General features: G+C 42.6%; 1 protein-coding gene across 1 annotated transcript; it reads right to left on the bottom strand.

The window, feature by feature from the left end:
• Nucleotides 1–1,728: 1,728 nt before the first annotated feature.
• Nucleotides 1,729–9,654, bottom strand: NEK2 (NIMA related kinase 2). Its single transcript, XM_063153486.1, has 9 exons — nucleotides 9,559–9,654; nucleotides 9,187–9,404; nucleotides 7,930–8,167; nucleotides 7,157–7,239; nucleotides 6,774–6,900; nucleotides 5,782–6,001; nucleotides 4,775–4,829; nucleotides 4,619–4,692; nucleotides 1,729–2,180 (listed from the first exon to the last, which is right to left on the bottom strand). Exons 1-9 carry the CDS (start codon nucleotides 9,652–9,654, stop codon nucleotides 1,957–1,959), a joined length of 1,335 nt encoding a protein of 444 aa, XP_063009556.1. The 3' UTR covers nucleotides 1,729–1,956.
• Between the last annotated feature and the right edge of the window lie 2,165 nt (nucleotides 9,655–11,819).

The raw sequence follows: 11,819 nt of genomic DNA on the forward strand, positions 1-11,819 counted from the left end.
TGAATGACAAGGCAACAGTGCCATCTTGAGGTTACTAGAGTATTAAAGGAAGAGGAATGCCAAAGACAGTGCTCTCTCAAGGCATTTTACTTTTAAATAGAGAAACGTGTGTCCCAAGAGAAAAAAAAAATGCTCTCAAGCCATTTTCTTACCTTGATTGTGTTAAAGGAAAAAACATTTGCAAACGCCAGCCCTTTCACAAGAGGGTTAGAGGGATGGAGCTCCTCCCCTGTGAGGAAAGAGTAAGAGTATTGGGATTGTTCAGCCTGGAGAAGGCTCTGGGGTGACCTAACTGTGGCCCTTCCATACCTGGACAGAGCCCACAAGAAAGATGATAGTCTGTTCACTAGAGCACCTTGTGACAAGGGGGAATGGCTTTTAACCGAGAGTAGGTTTAGACTAGATCCTAAGAAGAAGTTCTTGCTGTGAGGGTGGGTGAGGCACTGGAACAGACTGCTCAGAGAAATTATGGATGTTTCTTGAATGGTCCCTGGCAGTGTTCAAGGCCAGGCTGGATGGAGTTCTGAGCAACCTGGTCTAGTGAAGTGTCTCTGTCCATGGCTGTGAGGCTGTAACCAGATGTTCTGTAAGGTCCTTTCAACTCAAACCATTCTGTGACTCAGAATATAGTCTCTCACGAATCAGTATTCATTTTCTTAGCTGCCTGTTTTCATCCTTTCACTGATAGCTGCATTTTATAGACAAAACATTCTTGAATCCTTTTTTTTTATCAATTGTACTGACACCACTGTATCCTACCCTTTAATGTTTTATGGGTTAAGCCATAAAGATCCACACGAAGGCCAGAACTGTATTGCAGTGCAATGCAGTAATTCAGGCACAGAACAGAAAAACCTGAGTGTGCAAACATGGTGACCAGGCAGGGATTTATCCTCCACATACGTGTGAGCAGCCTCAGAAATACAAATGAATGCAGAGGAAAGCTGCACTGAGATACATTGGCACATTCCCACCACACCTACTGCTAGGGAATGACCACCAAAATATTGGTAGTTTTAGATCAGCAAACAAAATAGTCATGTCTAATTCTTTTAAGCAAAGGTTGTGGTGAAAACAGCAACCATTCCACAAGCAAATGTTAAGTTCTGCTGGGTTGTTAAGAATCTGCTAGAGCAGATCTGTTGTTGGGTTCCACAAGTTATTCAAGAACATAAGGATTTGCTGTTTAAAGGACAACTGCCCCACCCCAAAACCCAGATGCTAATACACTGGATGGTGTCCCATCCTGGACAGCAGTCTCAGGGGATCAGTTTATAGCACAGCTTCAAGGCAAGGCAAAGAAGGTGCTATTTCCAATGCCCTGCCCTGGCACAGGCCTTGTAGGAGGATGGACAAGGCATTCAGCTGCTCAGGTAGAAAGGAATATAAACATCCCACACATTAGTCAAAACATAAAGTTAAAAGCAGCCTACTTTGATAGAGCACTTACTTAGCAGGAAGAGATGGATAAAATCTTTGTGCTCTTTGGTTAAAAAGTATTTACAAGTGCAGAAAAGAAGGCACTGTTTTCCCACATATACAGAATATAAACACTTCCTTTATCAACAACTGTGCATTACATACAACATTTTAACCTACAGACTGAAACTCTCTGTACATTTTTCACCTGAAAAGTTTTTCACATCAGATTTTAAACAAATAATTTATATATATTCATTCTTTATATTTTCAGAAGAGTAAAGTATGGTAAACAGGAGGACCAAAATATTTTTCTTTAATAGTACAATTAATTCAGTTTGTTTTATTTGGTATCAAAAGTACCTATTTTCATCATATAGCATCTTATCCATTTATCATAAACTACCTGTCATAAACGAAGAGTTTGTATAACTGCTAAAATAATTTCTCAGTAGGTTCTAGCTTAAGAGAGGGAGGCACAAGTATCTGCCTATACATTTAATCTTCTTTTCAAAGATAAATGTATCTGTTACAGTTTCAACGCATGCCCAAGATTTGTCTGCTCTTTAGTTGATAGTTTTTTTCCAGTTCAGCCAGTGCTTGAGCCCGTAGATTTGCAGCATAGAGACGCCTTTTGAGATCAGAGCTTTTTCCTTTGGAAAGGAAATAGTTTTCCATATTATGAGGTACAGCTTTCTCTTCAGTTCCATCATAGTGTGAGTTCTTCTTGGTTGTAGAAAGGGGAAGCAGGAGTGTGTTATCTTAAGAAATCAAAAAGTACTGCATTAGTGCATCTTCCAGCATTTATTGCTTTTAACCCTGATGCCCAATTTGTCATCTACCTATGGCTTTAAGTCATCTAAATAAATGCATCTCTGTTAATAGCAACAATTATTTTCTATTTTTTGAGAAAAAAATTGAAAACAAGCCTTTTAAATGATCATGGTAAAAAGATATATGCCATAGTAGTTTTTAGGGTGCACCTCCCAATACCTAAGGAAAGATTAGTTGATTAAGGAAAGAAGACATGTGTCTTCTGAAGGACAGAAATTAAATAAACAGTAACATAAGCCAGTTCCAAAAGAAAATGCAGGATGAATTTTCAGCTACTGAAAAAAGCTTGTCTTTGCTTCACAGCAAAGGTAGACTCAACCTGGCTAGTGGTTTTTGTACTTCACCCACATCATTCCAACTCCATCCTTGAATTAAGTCACTGGGGTACAAATTAGGCTCTGACTTGGTGAGTAATGAGTTTAGGTGAATTGAAAATTAACAGGCTGCTTTCACTGCAGCCTTCAGAACAGGAATTTTCATAGAATATCCTATAGCATGCCACCATCAAAAGGCAGTCAATGATTTAAGAGTAGAAAAACTGCCATCAAAAACTACTGTAACAGCTGAATTGCCTCACATAAGAGCCAACTTCACAAGGCCCAACTTAAAGCGTGATTTTTACTCAATCAGAGGTCTCACTATTCTAATCTCAACACTGAAGCCTTAATTGTCAATTTATGAGGCTACAGCAAACATGCAATAAGCACAAAAGAGCAAGAATGAATTTTAAAAGCCAGTAAATATTTCAGCATTTTTTAGCTTCATCAATGTAAGTCAGGTCTGTTTTAACATTAAATGGTTCACTAAGAATCAGAACATCCCTGTAAAAATAGGGCAGTGTCTAGGACACAGTCTTAAAAACCCTGGATTTTTGGTATTCCATTTTATTGTCAAGTGAACCACCCAATGGACTTCTAGGAGAAATTAGGGATCTAAGAGATGTGTGAGATGCAACCCAGTTGTGAAAAATACAGCAATATTTGAGCAACTGAAAACACAAGCAAGCAATCTTAGTACCACTATTGGAGAAACACTTGGTCCATTTGTATGAGAATGGGCATAATTTTAGAAACACTGTTACAAGAGCACCATGGAATGAAATAGAAGGGCAGCAAATCACATGCTCTACAGATAGTGAAAAATTTGGTCAGTTTTATAATAACTATGTTCACTTTGCTGCATTATCCAGCTTGAGGTATTAACCACACAAACAGGTTTTGCCTATCCTCAAAAACTAATATGCCTGGTAAGGTCAAATATCATGAAAAGGGGTGGGAAATGCAGAAGAGAACAGAAGTAAGAGCTGAAGCTCATTTGCCTTCAGTCATCCAGTTTTAGATGCAACATCAGAAAGCCAAAAGCAAGTTTGTTCTCAAATTCTTTAATGTGTCGATGTCAGACAAGATGTTGAGACAGGTGGAATTCCCAAAGTTGACAGAAATGTTAGGTACAGCTCAAGCACTCCCTTGCTAGGGGCATTTTACTTGTGTCCTTTTCTGCTCTGATAGGCATTTCTTGGAAAAAAAGAAAAAGCTACTTCAGTTTTATTTGCTTTGGAGGCAGTGACATGCTTATCTTGCTTTATCAGACCAAAACTAAATGAAGAGAGGGTTACTGCACGTTAAAGAGTGTTCACACATCTTTGTTCTAGAGTACTACTTCTGACCCAGCCCTTCACTATACCTACCACTATTTAAAAAGGCATTTAGATACTTGAATATTATTTTTAATAATAACAGATGGGAGCAATTAACAGATGATACCCTTACGATAGCAAAGAATGAACAACCAAGGGCAAAGTGAGTATAAAATACTACCATAAAACAGATTGGACTAGAGGTAGTCAGGAAGTGTTTTAGTACATTTTCAAATATGAGTTTTTCTTTCTATAATAGCAATGTGTATTCTTCATAGTTTATATGATGCATCCACCAGTCACAGCTGGGTCCCTTGCAAAAAAATAGTACTTCCCATGCTGAAGCTTTTGGAAGTTTAATGAAAACTGAATTTATTAGACATGTACAATTTTATTTAAATTAACCAGATCAAAGGTCTGTAAAAAGACATCCACACATAAAATAAGTGCAACTCTGAGAAAGGTTTGGGTCACCACAAGAACCTCATTTCTCAGACAGCACCAAACTGCAGTGCAAACAGTGCTAACTCAGGCTTATGGTTGAGCATCACTCATTAAGTCCTTTTGCAAAGCAGAAAAATCAAAAGTCTCTTCTCAACCTTGCAGCCATAAGTGGGCTTTGCCTTTCCCCAAGGGGACTGTGGTGAGCACGCTGAGCACCAGGGGCTTTCTTCTGCTCACACCAGACTACATCGACCCGTGCAAGCGCCTGCCGGAGTATTTGCATACCTGGGCCTTCCGCGCACGTTACCTCCTGCTGCTGCTGCTTCTGGAGACTGCACCTCTTCAGCAGGCTTTCAGCTCTGGTGTGGGAAGAGAAGTTTAAGCTTTTTGTTGTAAGACTGTAGAGCTTCTAATATAGACTATTATAGGTTAGTAAGATACCTAGCAAGTTTGTCCTCTGCCAGTCTCTCCCGAACACTGAGCTCCCGTTCTCTCTCTGGAAGCAGAAATACGGCAGTATGCAGCTTGAACACGTAAATGTTAGAGTGACTGTGCATGGTGGGCTTCTCTTACAGGGAAAGACAGCAGTAATAGCCAGTCAGGTGCACCCACACTTCTGATTCTATGGCTCTAAACAAAGGTTACTGCTGTGTAGGTACACCTTTATCAATGCACTAATAAAGCACTGACAAGTACTCTGAAATGCCAGGCACGCTTCTGTCCCAAACTCTGACGTGTATGCAACAAAGAGACAGCAACTTTCTATTCTGCACATTAACTCGTGGCACACATGACACCAGGTTTAAATATTTATATATCAGATATTATAATCCAGCTATGATTTAACACCCTGCTTACAACAGCAGCAGCTGTTATTCAGGCTCAGACAAAAAAATCCACATGGTTAAAAACTGTATTGCAGAGCCTACTGCATATGCAGAGAGATATTTCATGTGGAGGAAATACCAACACTTGAGGACCAGCCATCTATAGACTCACAGGTAAGCTACCTGTGGGGAGCAGCTTTTATAAAAGCAGTTGACAGTTTACTCAAAGATTTTTTTTCCAGCATGAGGCTCATCTTAGGTTACATGTTAGAATAAGCAATGTTTACTTACACAGTAGGTGAAAAAGCAACCTACACTGCACAGTGCAGACCCTACATTTCTGTATACTTTCCTAATTGCCACTCAGGTTTAACAATCTTCACAAACCAGATTTCCATATCCAAACTACCAAGTCTATCTTAGTAACTTAAAAAAGAAGCTAGTATAGCAGAGTAAGCCCTTGCATTCTTGGTTTGGTCTTTAGACACAATTCTAGTGGTGAATGAAGTACTACAGTATCTTAGTGCATTAAAATGAGGGTTGTGAAAACTGTCTACTTTTTCTTCCTCTGACTGAATCAGAATCCCATTGCCATCCCCTTCCCAAAATGGAATAGCATACGCTCCAGACGCTGTTCTCTCTCTTTAATGGCTTGCTCTCGCTCCTGTAACTGTTGCTCCTTTCGTTTCAGCTCATTTACTACAACATCTGAGAACTGCAGCCTTTCTGGCTCCCACAGTTTGAGGCATCTTCTTTCAGAATTCTGTTTTTGTTCTTCTGTTGCCATATCTTCTATCAAGGGGTGCCGCAGAATATCTTCAACAGAAGGTCGGCAGTAATCCTAAAGGAAATTAGGAAGTGGAAAGGCATTAGCAACAGGTTCCATCTGTAAGGAGAAACAGTGAGGTCAGAGATTTCCAAGCAAGATCAGCTAAGGTGTTACAAAGCAAAGGAGATTGGAGAAAACTGGAGTTGGGAAGCTGTAGCACAGCAGGATGATAAAAGCTAAGGGAGAAGGCTGTTACCAGCCTTCAGCTCTAGAGCTGCATGACTGTGTCTCCCAGCCCAGGGACCCCCTCCCTGCAGAGTCAGAAGGGGGTGAGTGAGCCTGTAGAGGCAGCTGCCAGCACTTTGCTCAGCTAACACTCTGCTGAACAGTCCATGCCTGCTGGAGGCTTGGCACTTGTTACAACTTTATTGCCCCTGCCGTATTCTCCTCAATATCTCCTCACCAGGTGTAGGGGAACAAGATATACATTAGCCATGTAAAGCCAACCCTAAAATGAAGAAAAAACGGCCCCTTCCAGCTCCTAAACACACTAGAACCATTTTAACCCTGAAGTTATAAGGCCTCAATAAGCATGCAATCAGGAAACCCCATGTAAGCCAATATTGAGACCACCTTTTGGCACCCTGTGACCCTGGCATGACACTTGAACTGCTGCCTCTGATGGACTCAGAGCAAACTCCTCCCTCCTTCCTCTACAAGTGACAAGGTGATAACAACAACTACTTGTTGTTTGTAGGTAGGTTTGTTTCATAATCGAGAAGAAAAACTAGTATTTCAGTACTAGCTCAAATCACAGGTGGAGAAATTAGTAATTGGCTCTTACCTTTACATTCAGCATGTCCCTGAGAAGGTTGTTCAGATCATCTGAGTAACGATATGGTATTCGCCTGACCCTCCCTTCCCTTATCTTTTCTGCCAGCTCCTTTTGGTTGAAAGCTGTAAATGGAGGCCTGAAGAAGAAAAGTTTTCTTGGATTCTTTCACTAGTTTTACAGGACTTATTTTCAGGAAAAAAAAAACAACGTATCAGACTATGAAAAAAAAGCTGCAGTCAAGGTTTGTTTTGACTATCTAATGTCAAGACCAAGAGAGAAATAAGAATCTAGGACTAGTCTCTGAAACCTTTAAGCTTTCATCTACACAAATTACAAGCACACCTGCATTAGCAGTTATGTTTCCACATTTGTTACCACACCACCCTACTTACGAGAGAGCACATAATTCATACACGATACATCCCAGCGACCAGATGTCAGATTTCTCATTGTATGACAAGTAGTTCATTTGTTCCTAAAGAAAGAGAACAACCTTAGGTTTATTACAAAGACATGGTTCCACTATTGCAGGATAATCAGCTACCATTCAAACCTGAAATAAACCATTATATACTGGAGCAACTTCTAATATTCCATCTTAACTAATATCCATATCTACTCTTACTAGAAGGATTTTAACTATTTGTAGCAGTACTACACTGTAGAAGACTGAAGTGGTTGCAGCAATCTTTAATTGATGCAACTCTATTTCAGTCAACATTAATTTTTCCCACACAAAGTGCCCTGTATCAGGGAAATAAGTAATTCCTGCTCATTTCCACTATAATTTAAAATCCTACCATTAGAAGGTAATTTAATAAGGTCTTTACCTTAAGAGTATGAAGCATAAAAGGTCTCTAACTTCCCTATTCCTTTTCAGGAACAATATACTCCAACACCTCTAGTGTCCCAAGAATATAACAAAACTTATACAGCAAAGAGCAACTGTTATTAGAAGGAAGTTGATTGTGTGGGGAAGAAAGGAGATGAAAATAACTGCAGGATAACCTTGTCTCCAGAGCACACATACTTTATGAAAAAAGTCACTTGCATTTAAGACCAATAAGGCTTCATTAAAACTTCCCAAACATTCATGGACTCTGAGACCAACAGAGCACACCTTGGAGGGGCAGAAGGGAAGACAAGGTATAGAAGGAGGTCTTACTGGAGACATGTAATATGGAGTGCCGACAAACGTTGTGGCAAAGCTGGTGTTATGGCGCAATATCCTGGCCAGCCCAAAGTCTCCAAGTTTCACGTTCTGTTTGCCATCTAGAAAGACATTTGCTGGTTTCAGGTCCCGGTGCACAGCGACTGCACCATCGCTCCGTCTGTGACACTCCTTCAGGGCCAATGTTAACTGGGTCAGCACTCGGAGAACAAAGCTTTCATCCAAGAAATGCCTGCAAAACGAACACATTGTTTAATGGATTTTCTGAACACACATCAGTTCGATAAGTCACTGCCAGTTTTAGTTCCATAACTTTTTTCATGGTACTGTCATAAAACACCACTCAAGCACTATCAGCAACAGGCATCTACATATTCAACCTTTAAAACTAATTGTTTTTAAAAAATCACTGCAGATATGTTAGATGACATTGAGGCTTTCATTGCAGAATAACTGCAGTATTTCCTCCCTCTCCCATACCATCTAACAAACACATAGCATTTTCATTATTTACAAACGTCAATTTGATGTTTTTGTGATGAGATCTGACCCTTTGATCACTTAAGATAACAATATGTTGCCACTTATTAATAATGAGCATACATATAGTAACAGCCAAAACAGGGCTGATTTTTTTAATACAAACTTCCTTAAATGAAAACAATGATGCTGGCAGGCAGCTGCACAACTGTTTTAGGCTATCCTCACAAAGAGGTGGAGTCATGTACTTGTTTTGACCTAAGAATGTGAAAATTGACACTATACTTAAGTAGGAGATTAGACCAAGATGAAGACTTATCAACTTGATGTCTCTCCAAGCTTTATATATAGACAGGTAAAACAGCTTTTCACATTGCGTTCAAAACCACTCCTCCCTTCCACACACTTTGGCGTCCTCATAAACCCCGGGAGTTTTACTCAAGGGGAAGACCATGTTGCCTGTCAAAAAGAGCTGTAACCTCCTGGTTTATGTTCCTAACCCCATTCATAGCCAGAAACCCCTCAACAGCATGTGCCTCCCAGGAGAGCTCGGGGTTTCTTATACTTCAGCACCAACACCCAATCGGGTGATGCAGCCAATAGCACAGTTCCCATCGCTGTTGTAACTTTGTACAAAACCTTTCGCGTTTGAGAAGAGTTGTCGGGCCCAGAGGTTTAAACCCGAAACTGCTCAGAAGTTACAAAGTAACTTTCCCTTCTCCCCGGGCTGCCCAAGCCCCGTGCCAGACACTCCAAACACACTCCACATGCCTTTCTTTGGCGCACTTGGCGATGAGGCTGGCCAGGTCTCCCCCGTCGCAGTACTCCATGACGATGTACAGCGTGGTGCTGCTCCTGTCGATGATGCGATCGTAGTAGCGCACGATGTTCGGGTGCCGCAGCTCCCTCAGCAGGTTCACCTCCGACACGAGCATCTGCTTCTCCGACTCCGTCATCGCGCCATAGTCCAGTTCCTTCCATACCAAGATCTGCGGAGGCACAAACACCCTGGGGAGTGACCGGGACAGCGGCCGGGCCGCGCGGCTGCCAGAGCCGCTCGAGTGTCGCGGAGAGCCGCCAGCACCGGGCAGGGACGCACGGCAGCGGCAAAGCTGCGCTGCCGCCGGTTCCCCCGCCGCTCACCTTGCCGTCGGCCTTGCGGCGGACCTTGCGGCACTTCCCGTAGGAGCCGGCGCCGATGGTGAGCAGCACCTCGTAGTCGTCGGGGCGGCCGGGCATGGCGGGGAGCGCACGGACCGCGCCGGGCCGCGCGGGCCCCTGCGCTCGCGCCGCGCCGTTCAAACGCACTGCCCCGCCGGCCCATTGGCCGCGCCGCCCGCGCGCCGCGCACGCCCATTGGCTGCGCCGCCGTAAACAGCGCCCGCGAGGCCCGGCGGGTACGGCCGTTACCCCTGGGGGCGGGGCCAGCGCCCATCGCGAGACCGGGGCGGGGCCGGACCGCCCCTGGCCCCGCCCCCCGGCTGAGGGAGACGCCCACGGCTGCTTTGCCGGCCACTTCCCTTTCGTTTCCCCGACTTTTCCCCTTTTCAACTTTTCTTCCCTTTCCTTTCTTTTCCTTTCCTTTCCTTCTTCCTGCTTAGACAAATCACCGGGCCTGCAGGTATCAATAAGTCACATATTCCTAGCTCCTCAGGAAGGGGCGGGTTTTTTCCATCAAAAATAACAGCAAATTATCACCTTTCCTAAAATGCTTCCATCTGGTGGACAGATAATGAGAGATAATTTCACTATTCAGAAATGCTAAAAAAACCCTCAAGCTGTTTAAAATAATGTAAATCTAGTCTGATTTATTTATTTTTTATTGCAGTCTACAGCTTCTTCGTGAGGGGAAGAGCAGGGGCAGGCACTGATCTGTGCTCTGGTGACAGTGACAGGACCTGGAGGGAATGCCCTCGGCTGCTTTGCCGGCTGCTTCCCTTTCCTTTCCCCGACTTTTTCCCTTTTCCATTTTTCTTCCTTTTCCTTTCTTTTCCTTCTGTTCTTCCTGATTAGACAAATCACCGGGCCTGCAGGTATCAATAAGTCACATATTCATAGCTCCTCAGGAAGGGACGGGTTTTTTCCATCAAAAATAACAGCAAATCATCACCTTTCCTAAAATGCTTACATCTCTTGGATAGATAATGATAGATAATTTCAATATTCAGAAATGCTAAAAAAACCCTCAGGCGGTTTAAAATAATGTAAATCTAGTCTGGGTTTATTGCAGTCTACAACTTCTTCGTGAGGGGAAGAGGAGGGGCAGGCACTGATCTCTGCTCTGTGGTGCCAGTGACAGGACCTGAGGGAATGACTTGAAGCTGTGTCAGGGTAGGTTTAGGATGGACATTAGAGAAAGGTTCTTCACCCAGAGGGTGGCTGGGCACTGGAATAGGCTCCCAAGGGAAGTGGTCACATCACCAGCGTGATGGAGCCCAAGAAGTGTTTGGGCAAAGCTCCCAGGCACATGGTGTGACTTTTGGGTTGTCCTGTGCAGGGCCAGGAGCTGGACTCAAAGATCCTTGTGGGTCCCTTCCAACTCAGTATGTTCTGTAAAAATAATCCTTTAAAACTAGTGTGGAAAATTTCCTCAAAAACTTTTCAAAAAAATTCACAGGTTAACAACTACCAAAGTCATGGCAGCTCTCCTGTCCCACCACATATGAACAGCCATGCTACATCATACACAAACCACCTGCTGAAAACAAACCAAAGCATGCAATGGCTTAAAACATAACATTTGAAAAATGCAAACTGTGGGTCCACATCCAGACACAGAGCCAGCAAATACTGTGGTTGCATTAAATGGTACTGAGTAACACCACAATCTACTAATGGCATTATTTACATATTAAGAAGAATGTAGTGTTTTTTCTAGCATCATTTATGATAAGAATGACACCAAAGTGCACTTCTGGATGCAATGTAATCTCTATCCATGTGGCAGTAGCTGTGACTGGAACAAGAACTCCTTCAGCAAAGCATTGTAACAATACAGAATCATCGTGGCCTGGGCTGGAGGGGACCCTGAAGATCATCTTGTTCCAGCTCCCTGCCGTGGGCAGGGACACCTTTCCTGAATCAGGTGGGAAAGGAACAGTTGTATGTCCTGACCTAGAAATTCAGCAACAGGACAGAGTAGTTCCTCATTTTGCATCTCCAAGTGGTCTCAATTATTTCCCAATTTTCTTTCAGCTTTGAAATAGGTTTGAGTAGGTGTCATGCTACGACTGAATATTTATGAAATACTCTTCTGTTAGTCTTTAGAAAAATCAAAACCTTTACTTTTATCATCAGGAGGCACAAAAACTCCTGCTGGCCATTATAAAAATTGTATAGACTTCCATCTGTACAGAATGTATGGTCATTCCAGGAGAAAATGAGCAAATGAATTCTACAGTGTG

Source organism: Melospiza melodia, chromosome 3 (assembly GCF_035770615.1).
Source record: "Melospiza melodia melodia isolate bMelMel2 chromosome 3, bMelMel2.pri, whole genome shotgun sequence".
Taxonomy (NCBI): Eukaryota; Metazoa; Chordata; class Aves; order Passeriformes; family Passerellidae; genus Melospiza; species Melospiza melodia.